Source organism: Sphaerodactylus townsendi, linkage group LG04 (genome assembly GCF_021028975.2).
Source record: "Sphaerodactylus townsendi isolate TG3544 linkage group LG04, MPM_Stown_v2.3, whole genome shotgun sequence".
NCBI lineage: Eukaryota > Metazoa > Chordata > Lepidosauria > Squamata > Sphaerodactylidae > Sphaerodactylus > Sphaerodactylus townsendi.
Window position 1 is genome coordinate 144,494,508 of NC_059428.1, and position 23,691 is coordinate 144,518,198.

A 23,691-nucleotide genomic window follows, 5' to 3' on the forward strand; every position below is an offset into this window, starting at 1 on the left:
GTGGGGGGGGGGGGGGGTGGGGGGGGGGGGGGGTGGGGGGGGGGGGGGGTGGGGGGGGGGGGGGGTGGGGGGGGGGGGGGGTGGGGGGGGGGGGGGGTGGGGGGGGGGGGGGGTGGGGGGGGGGGGGGGTGGGGGGGGGGGGGGGTGGGGGGGGGGGGGGGTGGGGGGGGGGGGGGGTGGGGGGGGGGGGGGGTGGGGGGGGGGGGGGGTGGGGGGGGGGGGGGGTGGGGGGGGGGGGGGGTGGGGGGGGGGGGGGGTGGGGGGGGGGGGGGGTGGGGGGGGGGGGGGGTGGGGGGGGGGGGGGGTGGGGGGGGGGGGGGGTGGGGGGGGGGGGGGGTGGGGGGGGGGGGGGGTGGGGGGGGGGGGGGGTGGGGGGGGGGGGGGGTGGGGGGGGGGGGGGGTGGGGGGGGGGGGGGGTGGGGGGGGGGGGGGGTGGGGGGGGGGGGGGGTGGGGGGGGGGGGGGGTGGGGGGGGGGGGGGGTGGGGGGGGGGGGGGGTGGGGGGGGGGGGGGGTGGGGGGGGGGGGGGGTGGGGGGGGGGGGGGGTGGGGGGGGGGGGGGGTGGGGGGGGGGGGGGGTGGGGGGGGGGGGGGGTGGGGGGGGGGGGGGGTGGGGGGGGGGGGGGGTGGGGGGGGGGGGGGGTGGGGGGGGGGGGGGGTGGGGGGGGGGGGGGGTGGGGGGGGGGGGGGGTGGGGGGGGGGGGGGGTGGGGGGGGGGGGGGGTGGGGGGGGGGGGGGGTGGGGGGGGGGGGGGGTGGGGGGGGGGGGGGGTGGGGGGGGGGGGGGGTGGGGGGGGGGGGGGGTGGGGGGGGGGGGGGGTGGGGGGGGGGGGGGGTGGGGGGGGGGGGGGGTGGGGGGGGGGGGGGGTGGGGGGGGGGGGGGGTGGGGGGGGGGGGGGGTGGGGGGGGGGGGGGGTGGGGGGGGGGGGGGGTGGGGGGGGGGGGGGGTGGGGGGGGGGGGGGGTGGGGGGGGGGGGGGGTGGGGGGGGGGGGGGGTGGGGGGGGGGGGGGGTGGGGGGGGGGGGGGGTGGGGGGGGGGGGGGGTGGGGGGGGGGGGGGGTGGGGGGGGGGGGGGGTGGGGGGGGGGGGGGGTGGGGGGGGGGGGGGGTGGGGGGGGGGGGGGGTGGGGGGGGGGGGGGGTGGGGGGGGGGGGGGGTGGGGGGGGGGGGGGGTGGGGGGGGGGGGGGGTGGGGGGGGGGGGGGGTGGGGGGATCCTCCTCCTCCTCCTCCTCTTCTTCTTCTTCTTCTTCTTCTTCTTCTTCTTCTTCCTCCTCAAAAAGAAATTCCCGAGGAGACTAACACTGCCATCTTACGTGGAGTTATTCTAGTCTAAGCCTGTTGAAATCGACAGACTTAAATTGGGGCAACTCTGCAGAAGATTGATCGTTTTAAAAAAATGTAATCCACTTTTGCAACTATGAGGAACCAGAGGTTACGTGTCCCCGTGTTACATGTGCAAAAATGGAATCACCAATTCTGTTCAGCTCAACAAGCCCAGGAAACCCTGGCGTGGCGCAGCACGCAGCTATCAAAATGGAATATCTGCAACACCCTCTCTCTCCCCCTGTGGAACTGGGCGATTTAGATTTTAGCAAAAGGCACTGGAAGAGGAAACTAGCACTGTTTGACTGAGTTCAGATTGAAGCCCACTCCGACTGAATTCAGAAATCCTCTGCAGTCACTTAAGTCAGGGAGATCAAATCCCACATAATAAATTCTTTGGCTCTCAGACCCACAAGGTCCTGTGAATGGTCTGAAAGCCCCAACGTTGGGTCATCCCTGGGTCAGTTGGTCAGAGAACCGATTGGGACAGTTTTGGGAGATCACCAGGAAAAGCAAGATTAAAATACATGTGTTGCTTTTTTGTTTTTTTTAATAGAAGCTCTCCCTTAAAAAAAAACCTGGTCAGATTTTATTTATTGTTTAAAGCCTTTCTAACTTTGCCACCCTGATGGCTCAAGATAGGGTTGAAAGAATATATAAGAATTTGCAATAAAAAATCTACCGCACAGCCACTGAGAGCCACATAAATAGAAATCTCCAAGGCCAGCCATGAAAGACAGCCAGTAACATAAGCTCCAGACCCTTTATTGAAACAGAAGTATGTTTACAGGCCTTCGAAACTCAGGCCCCTTCCACCCATGCAGAATAATGCACTTTCGATTCAGTTTCACAATTGTTTGCAAGTGGACTTTGCTATTCCGCACAGTCAAATCCAGCTGCAATGTGCATTGAAAGTGGCTTGAAAGTGGATTATTCTGCATGGGGGGAAGGAGCCCCAGCCCCCAGTCGTGATACACGGCCTGGCAAAGTGCAAAGGGAAGGAAATTCCACAAGACCGACTTTCAGAAGCTTGCCCGATGGACCACCATTACCTCCTAAGACAGTGGTGGTGAACCTTTTCGAGACGGAGTGCCCAAACTGCCACCCAAAACCCACTTATTTATTGCAAAGTGCCAACATGGCTATTTAACCTGAAGGTTTTAGTTTAAAAAAAACACGGTTGGATCAGAGGCATGCGTTTCTCAGGAGCAAGCTTGATGGTTGTCGGTGGCTTTGCTTTGAAGAAACCGTGCGACTCTCCCAACGGGTGAATCACGACCCTAGGAGGGTTTACTCAGAAGCAAGCCCCATTGCCAGCAACTGAGCTTACTCCCAGGTAAAGGATCGCACTTTAGTTCTTCACATGAAAATCTGTGGGGTTTAACAGCACTTAACAGGGTTACCTGCACTGCTTCCCCAAAACTAGGTCTTAGGTTTAATGCTAATAATCGACCCTAGTGGCCCAAGCCAGCCTAGATGTGGGGGGGGGCACTCTTGTTTGTGCGTGCCCACAGAGAGGGCTCTGAGTGCCACCTCTGGCACCCGTGCCATAGGTTCGCCACCACTATCCTAAGATGACTGTCCTCCCTACGGTGGCTTTTTTATTAGTTGAGATTTGGGTATTGCTCCAGGCAAAGAGAAATCCTGCCAGATCAAACTGAGTTCTCCAAGGTAGTCAGTCGGCAAATTTGGGCCCACATGGAGGGCTGGAAGCTGGAGATCTCTGGACTACATAAATCACTTATTTATAAAACATTTATTCCACTTCTCCTGGAAAAAAATAACTTCCTGGCATTATACCCAGGCCCTACCTGGAGATTGGCAACCATAACACTTGGGTGTCTATTTAACCCAGCAATCTGTTTTCACTGGTGGCCAGCCAAATGCCTGCAGGAAATTCTCAAGCACAGCATGAAAGCTACAGTCTGTGCCTGGAATCAGTGGTAAACTGCCTCTGATGATAGAAGCTCTGTGCAACTATTTCCCCTCATATTTTGAGAGTTTGGAGTGGAACCGAAAGATTAAAAGCAGAGCTGGCCCTTCGGTAGAAAGCATTTGCTGTAAATGAGTTCTCTTCATGGCAAGTGTTTGGAATATGCTGCCACAGGAGGCGGTGATGGCCACTAACCTGGATAGCTTTCAAGGTGGCTTGGACAGATTTATGGAGAAGTCTATCTATGGCCATGGTGGCGAACCTTTGGCACTCCAAGTGTTATGGACTACAATTCCCATCAGCCTCTGCCAGCATGGCCAATTGGCAGGGGCTGATGGGAATTGTAGTCCATAACATCTGGAGTGCCAAAGGTTCACCACCACTGATCTATGGCTACCAATATTGATCCTCCTTGATCTGAGATTGCAAGTGCCTTAGCAGTGCAGGTGCTCGGGAGCAGCAGCAGCAGCAGCAGCAGCAGCAGCAGCAGCAGCAGCAGCAGCAGCAGAAGGCCATTGCTTTCACCTCCTGCCTGTGAGCTCCCAAAGGCATCTGGTGGGCCACTGCGAGTAGCAAAGTGCTGGACTAAATGGACTCTGGTCTGATCCAGCAGGGTTCTTCCTTATTCTCTCAGCATATTCACCCCTTCCTCAACCAGAACAATGCAAGTCCTTACCGGGCGTCATCATCTCGTGCAATGAGAAGGCGCATATGGCTGGTAGCAGAGGCAGTTCTGAGAATGTCCACAGCTCTGGAGGAGAAACCAGGAAAGAGAATGGAAAATAAGGTGCAGCACAGGATGAGGTGACAACCAGCGTGGTGTCGTGTTTAAGAAAAAGCAAGCTCTGATCTGGAGAACTGGGTTCGATTCCCCACTCCTCCACGTAAGCGGTCGCGGACTCTTATCTGGCTAACTGGATTGGTTTCCTAGCTCCTGCATTCCTGCTGGGTGACCTTGAACTAGTCACGGTTCTCTCTGAACTCTCTCAGCCCCACCGCTGTTGTGAGGAGAGGAAGGGAAAGGAGTTTGTAAGCATATTTAGCTCCTTCCGCACATGCAGAATAATGCCCTTTCAATCCACTTCCACAATCATTGGCAAGTGGGTTTTGCTATCCCACACAGTAAAATCCAGCTGCAAAGTGCATTGAAAGTGGATTGTAAGTGCGTTAATCTGCATTTGCAGAAGGGGCCCAAGACTGGCTTCAAGCAACTGAGTCATATGGATCATTAACAATTTTTATATGTGATGTTTTATACTGTACACCGCCCTGAGCCCTTCGGGGATAGGGCGGTATATTAAATCAAATTAATAGGAATAATAATAATAGACATAACATTAGTTGTGTGTAAGTGTGGGGATCACTGGCGTTCCTGCCTAGGGACATGGAATACCCCTTGTCCCCGGGCGCATCGATTGAGGTCACGTGGGGGGCGCCAAAACATCCTCCTACACAGCAAGGGATTGAGCAAGCCCTAGCAAGCAGGCACTGAAGCAGCCGACTGCTCCCAGTGCCTGTCGTAGCCCCGCCCACTCTGTACAGTGGCCTGGAGTGTCCAGGGGACGGGGGAGAAATCTCACTGGGCTCCCAGGAGCAGGACTGGGGAGCTCCGCCTCCCCTCCCTCTAACCCAGCATGCCACCTTATTTGCCGCCAATTAAGTCGTAGCGTTACTCAGAAGCCTTCTCCCGGGCAGCCGGGCACTGGCAAGCACAGGAAAGAGGCAAGCTGAACAGGGAGCCCAGAAGCAACGCAGCAGAACTGAAGAAGATGATGCTTTGGCGTTTGCTTTGTCAGCCCTTCAGATGGGGGGTGACTTGTGAGAGATTTACATGCTTAAAAGTTAATTCCCACTTGCACTGGCTTGGAGCTGTTGCTCGGAGCTAGCAGCCACACCTCACAGGGTTGGTGTGAGGGACACAATTAGGAAGAGAAAGTGGTGGGGAGGGAGCAATGTATGTTTTGCTGGGGAGTGGGAGGTGATTTGTGAGAGATGATGCTGATGTTTGCTTGGTAAACCTTGGGGGTGACTTGTGAGAGATTTACATGCTTAAAAGTTAATTCCCACTTGCACTGGCTTGGAGCTCTTTCTGAGGCTAACAACCTACCTCATAGGGTTGGTGTGAGGACACAATTAGGAAAGAGAGTTGGTGGAGAGAAAGCCATGTATGTTTTGCTGGTGGTGGGAGGTGTTTTGTGAGCTGGTGCAAAAAATCATTGTTTGGTCGTTGTGGGGGAGGGTGGTCGTCCATACCTGGGGTGGGGGTGGGGGAGCACCAAACTCAGATTTTGTCCCCGGGCTCCAGTTTGCCTAGATTCGCCCCTGGTGGGGATACTCTACAGGTTTCAGCGGGGAGAAAAACCCTCCACTGATTTCACAATAACGATGCCAGTAAAGAGCTTCCACACAACGGGCTCACACAACAGAGCCCGAGGATCAGATAACAGTGATATAAATTTGGAGCCCCAACAGCGATACCCTCCATACCTCTCACTTGTTACTCCGATCAGACTGTCTCCGTTCACTTCTAAGATCTGGTCTCCGGGCTGAAGGCGGCCTGAAAATGAGCAGGGGGAAAAAACCACCAAATAGACACTCCCAAAAAATTATAACACAACAAAGGAGAGCTGGTTTGGCGGTAAAGATAATGCTACCCTTTTCATATGTGATGGGAGTGTTTGCTAGTGGGTAATAGTAGCATTTCAGTTATCAGAGGCTACATGATCACTCACGCACCAAAACTGTTACTTTCAATCTCTGTTTTTTATTACTATTTTTATTATTATTTTATTAAAGGTATATCCCACCCATTCCCCAACCACAACCGGGTTCAGAGTGGCTTACAAACACATTAAAACATTAGATAGTTAAGTAAAACTTTACCATAAAACAAATAACAACGCTAAAACCTAAACTGAAGATTCCTCAGATGGTGAGCAACAAACAATAACACCCAAGCCTACTCTATACATCTTCCCCCATCTGGACATAGCCCGTCTATCAAGGGCCCCTTCCGCACATGCAGAATAATGCACTTTCCATTCACTTTCACAAAGCTTGGCTGCCAGTACTTAAAAACACAAGAAGCAAAGGCCAGGGCATGCTAAATTCATGGACAGTGGACTCCCAAACACAGGATTTGCATTCACCCATACTGCTGCTGCTGCAGGGAAAGAAAATGTGAATAATTCCTTGGACTGAAAACCCCCACCTACAATTCAATACTATCAACCACACCTTTGCATGTGCGGAAGGAGCGAAAGATGCTTACAAACTCCACCCAAACACTACAGATTGGTTTCCCACCCAGGGACATGACAATTTATACCCCACTAAAACATTCCCTTCTCACTGAACACAGTGTGAAACAGACTTTCCTCTGTGATACACCTCTGAAGATGCCAGCCACAGATGCAGGCGAAATATTAGGAACAAGATCCACCAGACCCCAGCCACACAGCCCGGAAAACCCACACAATCACTTTCACAATTGTTTGCAAGTGGATTTTACTAATCTGCATAGCAAAATCCAGCTGCAAAGTGATGTAAAATCCAGTAAGTAAAATCCAGCTGCAAAGTGGATTAAAAGTGCATTATTCTGCATGTGTGAAAGAGGCCTAGGTGTTATCAGAACAGGGAACAAGAGAGAAAAACAGAATAAGTGGGATGGATGCACAATTAACTGCACTGGCGAGTGACGGTTGCCTGCATCCCATAATCTCTTCAATAACTGGTTGTATATGCAATATCAACTGCTCAAACTGTCTTTGCCAGACACTGGAAGAAAAATTCCCAGTAATAAATATGTATTTATAAAATCAGTGTAATAATAAACGAAAGGATAAACACACCACTCACCGTCAGCGTAAGCGATGCCCCCCGGGAGGATTCTCTTGACATAAACCCCGTATTCTTCTCCCGCAGCGGGAGACTCTCGGATGCCACCGATTACCTTGATGCCTGCGAAGACACATCACTCCATGACAAAGACCTCGGGCTACTCACAGTTCTCTCAGAACTCTCTCAGCCCCACCTGCCTCCCAAGGTGTCCGTTGCGGGGAGAGGAAGGGAAGAAGTTTGTAGGCCGATTTGAGAAGTTTGTAGGACGATTTACTGGGTTTATACCCCAAACTCTTCTTCTTCTCTTCTAAGTTTAGACACCATGGAATGGAACCACGTAGAGTCAAGTGTTATTGCCCATCTTACCTCTCCTGCAGGACTACAGATTGCTAGGAATCAGAAAACTACCACATCTTTCTGTGGAATCTGGATTATTTGGAAAACTTATTTGGAAAAAGTAGCCATGATAGGATACTATAGGGTCAGGACAACTGTCCCGGCATTTGAGAAAGTGGGCCACTGGTTTGACAGGCAGCGATTTAGCAACTGCACCCAGCACCCTGTCAGAATCCCAACGGTGCCTCTGGCTCACAAAAGCTGAGGACCCTGGAACTAGATGTGGACTGGGAGGGGAGAGGCTCTTTTGCCCCTTCCGCACATGCAGCATAATGCACTTTCAATCCACTTTCACAATTGTTTACAACTGGGTTTTGCTATTTCGCACAGTAAAATCCAGCTGCAAAGTGCATCGAAAGTGGATTGAAAGTGCATTATTCTGCATGTGCAGAAGGGGCCTCTGCTTTGCATACAAAAGGTCCTAGGTTCGATTCCTGGCATTTCTGGAGCTGGACCACTGTTTATTCCTGAGTAGCATAAGGCCATGGCACTGTTTATTCCTGAGTAGCATAAGGCCATGGCAAAATTAACCTGCAACCGGGGGAGTTGTTTTAAACCTGCTGACAACAGATTTCTCCAAAACAAAACAAAAACTGCAGTGCCTGGAATTTCTCTGCCCCCCTCTTCCCGCTACCTCTCCCAGCATCCTCAGCAACAGCACACTCACCCAGTCCGTTGGCACAGTCATAGAAGTCAACACACTGCACTGTCCGATCCATGCCGTACGGTCCCATCAGAGTCCTGAAAAAGAGACCCGGTAGAGAGAAGGCTTGTCACGAATTCAAGCAGGCATCCCGACAGGAAGGGCTCTTCCAGTGCAGCCCAGTGGCCCTTCTAGGGTCTATACAGGACAATGGAGTTCTATGCTTGGAGCGCCAGAAACCGGACTGGATATAGCGAAAACATTAAGCGATCTAAAGAGAGGAAAGAAAAAAGGTGAAAATCTACGGCAAAATCCTTGAGGAAAGGGCCCGCATTTGGGAACATGAATGATGGGCCAGAGACTTTGTTCTTGGCCCAGCCTACCTCGCAGACTTGTCACGAGGATAGAACGAAAGAGGAGAGAACTGTGCTTGCTTCCTCCAGCTCCTTAAAAGGAAGAAGGGATAAGAAGGGAAGAGCTAGTAGATTAACTGTGGGGTACACTGTCTCCCAAGGTGCTGGGGTTGATTTTGAAAGCCCTCTATGGCTCGGGACCAGAAAACTTGAGGGGCCACGGTATTTCTTACGAACCTGACTGACAGAAACACAAAAAATGGAGAGCTGGACGGAAGACCAAGGCTCATCCAGTCCTGTCCCCCACACAATGCAAGAATTTCAGGCCCCTTCCGCACACGCAGAATAATGCACTTTCAATCCACTTTCACAAGCGTTTGCAAGTGGATTTTGCTATTCCACACAGCTGCAAAGTGCATTGAAAGTGGATTGAAAGTGCATTATCCTGCATGTGCGGAAGCAGCCCCAGAGCGACCTCCAACGCCCACTCCTCCAGGGACCCCTGCTCTATCCCCACAGGAAAGCACCCCCCAAGATTCCTGGAAGAAAATTCCTTCCTGACCCCAGAGTGGTGAGCAGCATTACCCTAGGCCTTGAGAGCCGGGGCACGCATCTCTCCCTTCTATGTATCAAACCCGACGCTGCATCCAATGCCTCCAAAGCTCTGTTTAAGCCTGCTGCTCTGAGCCAATTACCTGCTAAGGATGACCACATCTTTGCAAAGAATCGAAGAGGCCGGCATCTGGCACCCTGGAGACGTCCAGCTGCAGTCTAACCTGTGACCCATAAATGCTTTGGCCAAGATCGAATAGAAAGGGACAAAAGTCATGTGACCCGGGGGCACACATTAATTCCACCCCAGCATCACCATAGGTCAGGAAACCGTGGAGATTAAAGCTGGTGAATGGAGGCAGGGTTAGCCTATTGTGTACAGGCGCACACACACACCCCGAAAACAGGGGGCAAATCTATTCAATTATGCTCAAAACAAATCCTCACCCTCCCGTTTCCCTCTAACCATCACCACTGACAATTAAAGCTGCCAAGTAAATTATTCTGATTTGTTTTTATTGTCCATTGAGTCAGCCCGTGTTTCAGAAGTGGCATCGAAGAAAGGAAAGCGCTCACTGAAGGTTACTACTTCCATCCACCCCCCTCTCTTACAGGGCTGAGAGCTGCAGGAAAACCCCTCAGATGTAAGACCTCATCACGGGACTTTGACAATGCCCCATTTAATGCCACCACATGTTTTGACTGCTTAATGCCAAAATAATAATAATAATAAGAAGAAGAAGAAGAAGAAGAAGAAGAGGAGGAGGAGGAGGAGGAGGAGGAGGAGGAGGAGGAGTAGTTTTGGATTTATATCCCCCCTTTCTCTCTTGTAAGGAGACTCAAAGGGGCTTACAGTCTCCTTTCCCTCACCAACAAACATCCGGTGAGGTGGGTGGGGCTGAGAGAGCTCCAAAGAACTGTGACTAGCCCAAGGCCACCCAGCTGGCATGTGTTGGAGCGCACAGGCTAATCTGAATTCCCCAGATAAGCCTCCACAGCTCAGGCAGCAGAGCGGGGAATCAAACCCGGTTCCTCCAGATTAGAGTACACCTGCTCTTAGCCACTACGCCACTGTTGCATTTCTGTCTGTGTCAAGAGGAATGATAAGTTCTTTAGCTCCGTTCTGCGCAGGCTGGAGAGATCAAGCCAGATTTCTGACGGCTGTAGCAATTGGTGGGGTGGGTGGGTGTCAGTGGTTCATGCATGCGGAAGGTCCCCGGTTCAATTCTGAGCATCACCAGTTAAAGAATCTCAGATAGCAGGTGATGGGAAAGGCCCAGTAGTTTTAACTTGCTGTAAGACGGCTTCCTCCATCGGCAAAGGGACCTGATTTCCACAGCAGGCAATTCAGAAAGGAGCCCCACTGGCCCCCTTCCTCAGAGGCCCCTTCCGCACATGCCGAATAATGCACTTTCAATGCACTTTGCAGCTGGATTTGTCTGTGCAGAATAGCAAAATCCACTTGGAAACCATTGTGGATTGAAAGTGCCTTATTCTGCATGTGCAGAAGGGGCCAGAATCATTGCAAGTGCAAACTGCCAGCCACTCAAAATACCCAGTGTGACCCCTTGCCATGAAACACCCCACATGGAGCAGAACGAAGGGGGGTACAACCAGTGGTAGGATTCAAATAATTTAATAACCGGTTCTGGTGGTGGGATTCAAATAATTTAACAACTGGTTGTTTACAAGCACCATTTTAACAACCGGTCCTGCCGAAGTGGTGCGAACCGGCTGAATCCCACCACTGGGTACAACCCAGAGGTACTGAAGAAGTTGTATCTTCTCAGAATGCAACTGGGAAGGTGGTTTAATATTTTTGGAATGCTCCTCCAATAAGAGAGAAAGAGAAATCCTAAGTGCTAGGCTCCTAACCGCAGAAAGGTTTTTCCATAGGGGAGCATCTTTTAAAAATGCAGTCCTTTCTCCCTTCTGTTGATAATTATGCAGTCCGGCTCAGGCTCTGCTGCCTCATTCTGGTGGATGATGAAGAAGAATTTGGATTTATATGCCGCCTTTCTCTTCTTTCTCTTCCCTTCCCCACAACAGGCACCTTTTGAGGTCGGTGGGGTTGAGAGAGTTCAGAGGTTACCCAGCTGCATGTGTTGGGAGTACACAAGCTAATCTGGTTCACCAGATAAGCCTCCGCAGCTCGTGACAGAGCGGGGAATCAAACCCGGTTCTCCAGATTAGAGTCCACCTGCTCTTAACCACTACGCCACGCTGGCTCTCCTATGCTATGCTGTGGATGTGCAGACCCGATTTTTAAAAAGAGAGGAGAAAATTCCCGGTACAAAAATGGCACCTGGCTAACCAAGCGAACTTTTTAATTTCACCACCTGGAACAGGTTTGCTCTATTAATCGGTATGATTACTTGATTAAGCTTTAAAGCGATAATAAAATTGTTCTACTGAGCAATAACTCATGCAGATGTGCGACAGGCAGCCTCCCTTGATAACGTCTCTGCAATCAAATTGTGTGGCTGGATACTGCACCATTCCTGTGCTGCAGCAGTTTTTGTGAGCATTTAGGAAGAAAACAGCTACAATTTGAGCTACAAGAGCTACAATTTGAGCATTCAGGAAGAAAACAAGAAGATTCCAGAGGAGCCCAAACTCAGCAGACATCTGCTGTGCTTTATGAGAGGCCAAACATTCACCAGCTTGGCCCCAATATTTAGAGATCTGCCATCATACCTCGTTCGCAGCCGGGCATTTGCTAACTCAGGGCTTTCATTTCCTGCTACAGTGAATGGCAGCGACGTCCCAAATCCTCTAAGGCACGGTGACCTTCCAGAGGACAATAATCGGCATAATGTCCACAACAGCTGACAAACGCCGCTGTCCCGTCCCCTGAAGCAGCATTAGACGGCCCTTGCCTGTTAACAAGTGTCAGCAAATTCCTTAAAAGTCAGTCAGGGTCAAATGAGATAGGATATTAGAGGCCTGTGGTTACATCTCTGTTTACATCTTTTATTGATGGACCCAGCAGTCTTCCTGTCTAGGGAGGGTTTTAAAAATGGGTTTTGCCGGGCGCCTCGACTTTGATTTTAAATTTTGTGCTAACCGCTGTTTTTAAAAGGGGATTTAGTAATTTATTTGCATTGGAACTGAATTGTTTAGTTTTGATTGTGTTTAGTTGTATTATGATTTAATTTTGTTGTACACCGCCCAGAGCCCTTCGGGGATAGGGCAGTATATAAAACTAAACAATCAATCAATCAATCAATCAATCAATCAATCAATCAATCAATAAAATCGTCCGCTTTTTTTGGTTTGAAAAAAAACCTGAAATGTAACCAAGGCCCCTTCCGCACATGCAGAATAATGCACTTTCAGTCCACTTTCACAATGGTTTGCCAGTGGATTTTGCGATTCCGCGCAGTAAAATCACGCTGCAAAATGCATTGGAAGTGGATTGAAAGTGCATTATTCTGCATGTGCGGAAGGGGCCCAAGAGAGGCTGAGAATATGACCCAGAAGCAATGGAGAGGAAGGCGTAAAGCCCTCTCCACATGCTATTTCAGTGTGGTTTGGTGGTGAGATTGTCGAAAGATTCAGGTACGAATTCCTGCCGTGCTGTTGAGGCTTACAGGATGACTTTGGGTCAGCCGCTCGGTCTGGGCCTAACCTGTCTCACAGTGTGAGAATAAAACAGAGGACGATGTAAACCACTTTGATAGTTTATGGCAGGGGGTTGGGCTAGATGGCCTTTGTGGTCTCTTCCAACTCTATGAGTCTATGCCTTTCAGTCCACATTGGAGAGAAAAGCAAAGTGTAATTGGAGAAAATAAAATAAGATTTAAAGAATAGGGCATGTTTCCCACTGCATCTCCTTCCCACGATGGAGCTGTTTCCAACCGATGGAAGGAAAGAGACGGAGTCACTTAAATCTCTTACCCTATGGTGAAACAGCAAGATTGACTGGAAATTTAGCCCCTGTGGAAAGAGGAAAGCATTCCTTCCCGTGAAGAAACTGGCCATGGTTATTCAACGTCATAATTAGCTTGGCCTTCAATTTTTAAAAAATAATTCTTCCACATTAACTTTGTCATTTTGGGGCAGATGTAGGAACAGGCAGCCATCTTGCCTAGGAATACGGGAAGGAGAAAAGGACTTTGAGGCAGAGTTCAGGATCCAAGATCCAAAGAGCTGTTTTAGGAGCACCCAGTGGACTTCCTCTGTTTTTGCAAGGATTCTTTAGGGGAGGTGTGCGCGTGTGAATTATTTTTCCCCCTTTGAGAAGCAGACACCCCAGTCCAAGTGATGTCCCAAAGCATACACACACTTCTCTCTTCTAACTCTAACTCTAAGGTAAAGTGGTTTATGAGACAGGAACCAGTCCATGGCTACCAGCAAGCTTTGTGGCAGACTGTAAATCTATGGAGGAGTCTTCCAGAGCAATGTCCAGCGACTTAACCAACAGACTCTGTACATGAGCAACCTCCAACCCTCCTGTTCTCAGAATAAGACACCGGCACACTTTCTCCTTCTGCTTCTCCATCCCTTCCCTTCCTTCCGCCTCCCTCAGAGGGTTAAATCCCCAGCTGCCAAACAGCCACGTCATGGCCTTCTGCCTCTCCCTCCGCTGAGTCGGCCACTTAATCTGATCAACGGTCCCGCTGTGTGCTGGGATAGGGCGATTAGACAGCGGGGATGATGCAAAATGGCCGTAACCACAGGCATGGGGGGCAGGGAGCCACCAGCCACAGCCGAGGTGCACACGGGGCAGAGCTGACGGCATCTTGGGAGGGCAGGTGAGATGCTTGATTAGACAGGCAGAGGACACCAGGAGAGCCCGGCTGCTGTGCTAGGCTGTGGACGCGGCCAAGGCCACACCTAGGTTTACCTGCATGGAAAATGACGCTCACCGAGTTTGGTTTGGTGATCAGGTGGCTGTTTGGTACCTGACATGAAACTGTGAAAGGCAGGGAGGGGAGAAGTCACTGTCACGTAGGATTGCTCATGGAGGCCTGCAGTTTTCTGGAATAACAGTGGATTTCCAGACAAGACGGAGAAGAGTTTGGATTTATACCCCGCCCCCTCTTCTCAACCATAAGGAGTCTCAAAGGGGCTTGCAATCTCCTTTCCCCCACCTCCCACCCCGACAAACACCTTGTGAGGCAGGTGGGGCTGAGAGAGCTCGGAGAGGACTGTGACTGGCCCAAGGTCACCGAGCAGGCTTCAGGTGGAGAAGTGGGGAATTGAACCCGGTTCTCCAGATTAGAATCCACAGCTGCTAACCACTACGCCACACTGGCTCTGGAGCTTTCCTGGAATAACTAACCTTTAGGCAAGAGAGATCGGTTGCCCTGGAGATAATAGCTTTGGCCAATGAATTCTATTGCATTATTTTCCTTCCCTCCTGAAACCCGCCCACTTCAGACTCTGCCCCAAATTTCCTGGTACCTCCCACCCAGGAGTTGGCCACCCTATTCCGTGGGCAGCAACCATACAACCACCTGTAGGACGTGGAACGCTATTCCCTCCACCTTTTTGGGACACAAGGCTCACGGGAAGCTTCCGCATCTGAAGGTAACAGCAGGAAACCGACGAGTCACAAGATGGATTCCCTGTCTAATCTGGAAATCCAGAGCAACGCCGAAAACAGTTCTACACAACCTCTCAGGCAACAAACATCTTGTAGCACCAAGCCTTTGTTGGCATATAAGGCAATACAGGTAAAATACAGAGGGAAAAAACAAAAACCAGATTTAAAACAATCCCCAAAGAGAATGATAACAAAGAATCTCTTAACAACAGAGTGACCCAACAAAGTTAAAAAACAGAGCTATCCTTTTTAGGGTGCATAATTTCTAGTAAAAACCTGGCCATCAATTCACAAACTACATGATCAGGGTTATTTAGCAAGGAGAAGATCTTTTGAGTATCTGAAATCCTGTCACAGTTCAAGGGAAGAACATTTGCATATTTTCTGCTAATTCCCTCATATTTAGTGCAATAGAAGGGGGAATGGGCTAAAGTTTCCAGTTGGTTACCGTCACAGGAGCAGAATCTCTCCGCTTCTCGGCCTATCGGCTAAGATCAAGCGTAGGAACCAAACATAAAGCCCTTCTCTCTGGGGATAGTCAGATAGCAAATGGCAAGTATTCCTTGAGAGACAGTTAATGCTTCAGAAAAAGACCTTCTTGCACCTTGGAGACGTGGCTTGGCAGCCTCTAGGGATCTCCACATTACCGAAATCAGTTCCCCAGAAGAAAAAAAAGCGCTGTTTTACAGGAAAGAGTGGGGACGCTTTAGAATTCGGCATTAAGAATTTTATAAGAACATAAGAACAAATGCCAGCTCGGATCAGACCAAGTCCAATCTAGTCCAGCTCTCTGCTTACTGCCGCAGTGGCCCACCGGAGTGCCTTTAAGAGATCACATGTAGGATGTTGAGGCGTAATGGCCTTCTCGCGGCTGTTGCTCCCGAATCACCTGATGGTCTGTTAAGGCATTTGCAATCTCAGATCAAAGAGGATCAAGATTGGTAGCCATAAATCAACTTCTCCTCCATAAATCTGTCCAAGCCCCTTTTAAAGCTATAAAGGTTAGTGGCCATCACCACCTCCTGTGGCAGCATATTCCAAACACCAATCACACGTTGCGTGAAGAAGTGTTTCCTTTTATTAGTCCTAATTCTTCCCCCCAGCATTTTCAATGAATGCCCCCTGGTTCTAGTATTGTGAGAAAGAGAGAAAAATTTCTCTCTGTCAACATTTTCTACCCCATGCATAATTTTGGTAGACTTCAATCGCCTTATCCCCCCCTCAGCGGCCTCCTCTCCAAACGCTAAAGAAAGGGTCCCCAGAAGCGGCATGCAGCCTTCTCACTCAAAAGGAAGGTGCTCCAGTCCCTCAATCATCCTTGTTGCCCTTCTCTGCACTTTTTCTATCTCCTCAATATCCTTTTTGAGATGGCTTTGGCGACCAGAACTGGACACAATTGCTCCAAGTATGCGGTTAAGCACCACTGCTTTCATATAAGGGCATGTGACAATCTTTGCCAGTTTTATTATCAATTCACCGCCTGTAATGATCCCCAGCATAGAGTTTGCCTTTCACAGCTGCCATGCATTGAGTTGCGAGCATTCCCATGGAACTATCAACTAAGGCGGCCTACAATCCCTTTCCTGGGATACTGTGACTGATAGCACTTTGACCCTGTAGCGTGTAATGTGAAGTTTGGATTTTTTGCCGCTATGGTTGCATCACTTTGCACATTTTGCTACATTGAACTGCATTTGCCGTTTCAGGCCCACTCATCTAGATTTTGCGTCGAAGGTCGGCTTGGAGCTCTTCGCAATCACTTTGTGGTTTCTCACCACCCACACATAATTTGAAATTTTATCATCTGCAAACTTGGCCACCGGCTACCCACTGAACCCTACTTCCAGGTCATTTATGAATAGGTTGAAAGAGCACTGGTCCCAAAAGCGGATCCTTGGGGACACCACTCCCGACATCTCTCCATTGTGAGAACTTCCCGTTTTACACCCACTCTTTGTTTTCCATGTTTCCTCAACCAGTTTTTTAATCCATAGGAGGGACTTCCCTCTTATTCCTTCATTGCTGGAGTTTTCTCAACAGTCTCTGGTGAGGAACTTTGTCAAAAAAGCCTTTTGGAAATCAAGTGGAGCAATGTCCACCGGTTCACCCCTGTCCACATTGCCTGTTTACACCCTCAAAAGAACTCTAGTATGTGGTTTGTAAAGACAGGATTTGCCTCTGCAAAAGCCATGCTGACTCTTTCTCAGCAGGTCTTGCTTTCACATGTTTGCATAATTTTATCTTTAATGATGAGATTCTACTTAATGGTTACCAGGAACAGATGTCAAACTGACTGGCCTGTAATTTCCGGGTCCCCTAGATCTTTTCTTAAAGATTGGTGCTTGACATTGGCCATTACTTCCAGTCTTCAGGGATGGAGCCTGTTTTACCGAGGATAAGTTGATATTAAAGTTCGAGGAAGATCCGGCTGTTCAATGGCGAAGCTCTTTTAAGAACTCTTGGGTGAATGCAATCTGGCGCCAGGCGGGATTTGGACGCTAACATTTGGTTATCAATGAAGCTGCCAGAACTTCTTCCCTTGTCTACCACTATCTTCGCTAGTTCCTCGGATTCGCCTCCTAGGAAGCTTGGGTTCGAGGTGCGAGGAATGTTCCTCACACTCCTCTTGGGTTGAAGACAGATGCAGAAAAAGAATTTCAATTCAGCTTCATATCACTCTGCAATCTCCGCTGCCATCTTGCTTAGCACCTTGTTCCTTTGTCATCTAGCAGATTTCACAGCTTCCCTTGCTGGCTTCCTGCTGATGTGTACTTGAAGAACTTGTTTGCATTGCTGGTTCTTGATGTTCGCCATGCGTTCCTCATAATCCTTTTTTGCCTCCACTTACAGCTAACTTGCTTCTCTTTTGCCACCATTTGTGTTCCCTCTCATATTCTTCATGGCAGCCAATGACTGGACTTCCATTTTCTAAAAGACATTTGCTTTTTTCTGATAATTTCCTCAACCTCTCCTTGTTTAACCATGGTGGCTTTCTTTTGGACTGGGTGCTGCCTTTTCTAACCTGTGGAACACATTCCAGCTGAGCTTTTATTACTGTGTTTTAAATGAACCTCCAAGCATCCTGGACGGTTTGCCCAGTTCTCTTGATTTTCCACTTTCAGCTTCGGCTGCGCACTATCCCCTCATCTTTTGAGAAATTTCCCTTTCTGGTAAGGCGAATCGCCAGCTTCCGCGATATAGTAGTTCGCCACTTGTTCGCATCGCTGAAGTGATACTGAATCTGACCCAGCATTGTGGTCGGCTGTTCCCTATCGACTCAAACAACACTGACTTCCTGCACTTCAGGTCGCTGGGTCGTTCCACATAGGGAATTTAGATCTGGGATCACCTCTCCCCTGGTTGGTTCCACAACCATCTGCTCTAAGCCACAGTCATTTAGGCATATCCAGGTAATGCTCTCTCCTTACTATCGACGCCTGAACGTACATTTTTCCAGTTTATATGGGGATAGTTAAAAAAATTTTACCCATTGCCACTACATTTTTTTGTTTTTTGTTGGCCTCTCTGAATTTCTTTTTTTCCATCTCAGAAGAATCCTCTTGATGCACTTTTTTTTTTGGTCAGGGGGGGGCGATAATATAATTTCTAATATTAGGTACAATGTCCTTCACACACCTGGTATTGATATCCACAGTGATTCTGTAGGGGAACCAACTACCCTACTGCATTGTCTATTTTATGTGATACCCCAATCTCTTTGATGTAAAGGGCAATTCACCCCCAATGCGCCCTGTCTATCAGCTTCCTATAGAGTACCAATAGCCTGTTGATAACAGCATCTGCACTGGTTCTCATCTCATTCCACCATGTCTCTGTACAACAATGCCCACTATATCAAAGTCCTCCTTCAAATACTCTGTATTCTAGCTCCCCATTTTTTGGGTCGAATAGCTTCTACTATTAGCATAGAGACCCATAATACCCTGTCTCTGTCCTTAACCTGGGATTTATGGTGTGCTTTACCCTCAAGTCTTTTTTGTAAAGACACTATCCCTTGTCACATGCACATTGCTATGTTCACCGGCTTGTATGTGGTTGATTTAGAAAAACCTCCACCTCTCTGTCTGCATCCCCATAGATACTTTGTATTCCGAACCGGAAAGTCACCTCGAAGCTCCTGTCCGGCTTTCACCCCAGTGATCAGTTTAAAAGAAACTGTTCTGCCACCTTTCCCAATGTTGGCCGCCAGCAGCCTGGTTCCTCTTTGGTTAAGATGAAGCCCGATCCCGTTTGTACAGGCCTACCTTGTCCCAAAAGGTTCCCAGTTCCTAACAAATCCTGAAACCCTCTGCCTTAGCGCACCACCTTCTCATCAGCGCTGATTGAGACCCTGTATCTCCGGCTTACGCCCTGCTTTCGCAATACCTCGCGGCGTGGAGCGAGGTAGCATTTCTGAGAATGCCACCTTGGAGGTCCTGGACTTCGAACCTGTTTCCTAGCAGCCTAGAATTTAGCTTCCAGAACCTCCCGGCTACATTTCCCAATGTCGTTGGTGCCAATGTGGACCACAACTGCTGACTCCACCCCAGCACTGTCTAAAAGCCTATCTAGACGAAGCGTGACACCCGCAACCTTCGCACCAGGCAGGCAAGTCACCTTATGCTTGATCATCATGCAAAACTCCTCCACAAACCCAACTCTCTACATTTCGTAATGATCGAATCACCCACTACAAGGGAGCCCCACACCTCCCGAGGGGTCATCCTCAGTCGCTTGAGAGGATAGCTGATCACCAGTTAAGGAAGGGATCCCATCTAAGGGAGCATCTTCCCCCACCTCAGACTGGCACCCTCCATCCCCAAGGCCTTCATTCTCCATGACATCTGAAGAGATGTCACCTTGGGAGTGGGACCCGGCTGTTAGGTCCCTGAAAGCCTCGTCTGTCACCCTCTCTGCCTCTTTCAGCTTCTCCAGGTCTGCCACCTTGTACCTTGCTGAAATCCCACCCCTCCCCAAAACCCATCTTCCACCCCCACCTCCCAAAATCTGCAGGGATTTCCCCACCCAGAGAGCCACCCCAGTTGGGAGAAATCAGTTGGCTTTGCTTCATGCACGGGCACTATGGCTAACTAGCCGCTTTCTCAACACTAAAAATAAAGAAAGCAGCACCATTATCAAATAAACAATTATTGTAATCTATTGTCGAAGGCTTTCACGGCCATAATCACTGGGGTGCTGTGTGGTTTCTGGGCTGCATGGCCGTGTTCTAGCAGCATTCTCTCTGGCGTTTGTACCATCTGGCGGCTGGCATCCGTCTTTGAAGATGCCAGCCACAGATGCAATAACCCTTAACCTGAAACCACAGTACCAGTGATTGTAATGAATTACATACAGGGCTCCTGACGTTTAAGCCTGCATCTTGTGGCTGGCATCAGATCGCTGAAGATGCCAGCCACAGAATTGCAGCTCTATCCACTTTAATGCAATATAATATTCATACCAGGCTCTGACTTTAGCCGTATTTGTCGAGATCCTTTCAGAACATCAGGACTGAATCTTCTGATACTAGAAATTACGGCCATACAGCCCAGAAACCACACAGCACCCCAATGATTGTAATGGATTGCATACAGGGCACCGGGCCCTTGGGTGTGGGACTCCTGGGGGCATAGAGCATTTGGACTCATTTGCACAGGGTCAGCATACAACATCTAAGCCGTCTCTCCAAACTTATTCTGCAAAAGGCCGCGCCAAACATTTGCTCGCTTTCGTCGGAGAGGGTCAAGTTTTCAGGGCAGGAGAGAAACATTTCCGGAATGAGCCCTTCGCTGTAAGAACAGCCCCCACCCCCCCTTCCGGTCATTATCTCTCTCCTCTGCAAAGGAGGAGCCAATATAATGCCCTGAATAAACCCTGTTCATTCAAGAAAATAATCGCGTGCCTCATCCTTTGGCCAGTGATCCGGAGGCATGGAAAGGGTTAAAAGGATTATCCATCTCCCTACATTTCTAAATCCCTCCTCAGTTCTCCACCCCTGCCGCTGGCTTCCTGGTCACTGGGATTTTGCTGGTTATAAACTTATTAAGAGAAGCAGGTGGCCAGGAGAGCTGAACCCACTGCCCTTCGCCTCCACCCCGTCTAGACCTGCTTCCTAGGGTCAGCTATGCCCGGTGGTTCAGCAATGGGGGAAGCGATGCAGAAGGCAGGCTGGGCGATTTGATCTGAAAGAGGACACGGAAACTCTGGGGCTGGTGGCCGTGGGGGCTGTGGGCAACAGCTGAGGCCCAGGGCATTTAAGTAGCACCAAGGGCCTCCGGCATGTGCCCGTGCTTGCCCCGCTGCTGTGCTGGCTTTCTCTACCTGCTTGCTCACTTGCAAACCTTCCTCACCAGAAGAACGGCCTACCCAGCACCATCAGGGGAGAGCTGAACAGGTGGTGTTTAGGCAGTGGTGGGATCCAGCGGGTTCGCACCACTTCAGCAGAACTGGTTGTTAAAAATGGATGTATGCTTGACCAGTTGTTCTACGTTACTTGAGGAAGAGCCGGCATCGAACCTGGAACCAGATGTGGCCCCTCGCCCTGTTCTTAATGGCCCCCAAAGCCACTTAACTTTTCAGGTGTCTGCGCAGCCAGTCCTGCAGCACAGCAGGAGGATCCTTCCAATGACAAAGTTCCCGCAAGTTGGACAAGCCCTTTAGTTGGCTTCGGACTGGCTGGGTGCTGGGGGGAAAAAATGTCTGCCCACGCGTAGGAAAACCTCGATCCCTTTGTTATGCTCAAGGCCCAGAATGGCTGGTTGATGTTTCTCTAGAGGCCCCTTCCGCACGTGCAGAATAATGCACTTTCAATCCACTTTCACAATGGTTTGCAAGTGGATTTTGCAACTCCACACAGTTAAATCCAGCTGCAAAATGCATTGAAAGTGGATTTAATTTGCATTATTCTTCACGTGCGGAACAGGCCCAGTGGGAGCCCATGGCTGGTTTCCCTGATAGATGGAGAAACTGGCCTGAATGATTGCATCACCTTGGTTTGGAGGCTTTGCAAAATGGCAAAGGGCATGGCCTCTCTCGGCACCCCGGAGCACAGCCAGGGTGCACGGCCTCTCTCGGCACCCTGCTGGGGCCGAGCAAATCTGGTCTCTTGTGGGAATGCCTCTGCCTCCGCCCCCGGCTCTGCTGGTGAATATGCAAGTAAATCCAATATGGCAAAGGTGACCAGAAGGCTTGTGCTCTTTCTCACGCACAGGAAGCCCAGCTCAGCAGCCCTGTCCGTCCTGGACATTTCACAGATGGGGAAGAGGGCCTATCACAATTTGCTGGCCTGGTTAAAGCGTTGAGAAGTGTCAAGCTATTTGAAGACGGAGGAGGCCCCGCTCTGCCCGATCAGCATCTCTCCCCCACCCCCAAGACCGAGAGAGAGAGAGAGAGAGAGAGAGAGAGAGAGAGAGAGAGAGAGAGAGAGAGAGAGAGAGAGAGAGAGGCTTCCGATTTTGACAAGCGTGGAAAATCTCATTTGCTTGATCCCCATCCTGCTAGAAGCTGGCAGAATGAGCTGTGCGGTTTCACAATAATTTCGCAAAGCTCATTTCATAGCTTCAAAGCAACAAGGACGCAAAGGAGGGTTTCTAGGAGCCGGAGGGGGAACGCCCGGCCCCCTGGACGATGTCGACTGGCCGTTTTGAAGCCCCCGTTTCCACCCTCCAATACGCTGCCAACAATCTTACACCCCTGCTTGGCGTGCTGCGCATTAATCGCACCGCTGTGTTTTCCCCTCGTTGCCTCGTAACAAAACCAGCATTTAATAATAAACCCTTAATAGGCATTAATAAAATACAGAATACAAAATAGGTGTCTGAGGCCCTTTCCATACATACAGAACAATGCACTTTCAATCCACTTTGGAGCTGGGTTTTACTGTGTGGACTAGCACAATCCACTTGCAAACAATTGTGGAAGTGGATTGATAGTGCATTATTCCGCATGTGCGGAAGGGGCCAAAGAGGAAACAAAAAGCTCAGACCCATGGTTAGAAAAATTGGGCTAGGAAGGGGAGGCTAAGAATGCACCGGGCCCAGGAAAGGTCCAACACAAAAAAAATCAGGCTGTGGAGGCAACCCAGTAGTTGTAAGTTACAAATTGACATGAACATCTTTGTCATCAGAGAATTTCTTGGTCAAGGGTTGACAAATGTTTTGTGTGTGTGTGTGTGCGTGTGTGTGTTCAGAAGTCTTAAAGTGTATTACTTTGAGTCAGAAGTAGGCTATCTATCATTTGAACACCCGGCAGTTGTTTGCTGATTTTCTGTAATGGACACGGTAGCTTTTTCCAAATGTGTACAACCACCAACTTAATTTTCTCCTCCCAGATTCATTGGTCTCTCTTGTGATATGATGGTCTTAGCCATCATATCACATAGACCAGTGATGGCGAACCTATGGCACGGGTGCCAGAGGTGGCACTCGGAGCCCTCTCTGTGGGCACGCGCACACAGAGTTTGTCATGTGGGGGTGGTGGAAAATCACCCCCCCCCACACACACACACACATCTAGGCTGGCCTGGGCCATTGAGCACGGCGTCGCGCCACCCGCGATGAAGCAGGGAAGACTTATTTAGTGGGCCTGAATTGCCTGTGCTCCGAGTGGCTGCTGCCCGAGGGTGGGGAAGCAGAAGGAGGCAGAGATGCTAGAGAGGCACAGAGCAGTCGCGTGGCTGGGACTTGCTGGTGGCTGGAAACAGGCTGACCCCTGCTTAGCGAAGGTGGAAGGAGGAAGAGAAGAGGCCAACCCGTTTTTTTTTCTAAACTAAAACCTCAGCATTCAGGTTAAATTGCCGGGTTGGCACTTTGCGATAAATAAGTGGGGTTTGGGTTGCAATTTGGGCACTCGGTCTCAAAAAGGTTCGCCATCACTGACATAGACTGCTGTCCTGGATTGTATTAGAATAATAGAATTATAATAGAGTAATTAGAATAAGACCTGAACTGTCCTAAACATTTGGGTGCTGTGTGGTTTCCGGGCTGTATGGCCATGTTCTAGCAGCATTCTCTCCTGACGTTTCGCCTGCATCTGTGGCTGGCATCTTCAGAGGATCTTCAGAGGATTCCGGCCGTGAAAGCCTTTGACAATACATTGTCCTAAA

General features: G+C 50.2%; 1 protein-coding gene across 1 annotated transcript in view; it reads right to left on the reverse strand.

Moving 5' to 3' along the window:
* LOC125431379 (syntaxin-binding protein 4-like) overlaps positions 1–9,238 on the reverse strand; it is a 29,620-nt gene extending 20,382 nt beyond the window's left edge. Inside the window, exons 1-6 of the mRNA XM_048494140.1 lie at positions 9,181–9,238; positions 8,516–8,578; positions 8,157–8,230; positions 7,112–7,213; positions 5,741–5,810; positions 3,930–4,004 (exon numbers count right to left, since the gene is read on the reverse strand). Coding sequence (XP_048350097.1) covers positions 3,930–4,004; positions 5,741–5,810; positions 7,112–7,213; positions 8,157–8,230; positions 8,516–8,578; positions 9,181–9,227 — 431 coding nt within the window. The 5' untranslated portion in view covers positions 9,228–9,238. The remainder of the gene's footprint in view (positions 1–3,929; positions 4,005–5,740; positions 5,811–7,111; positions 7,214–8,156; positions 8,231–8,515; positions 8,579–9,180) is intronic.
* Positions 9,239–23,691: the final 14,453 nt, after the last annotated feature.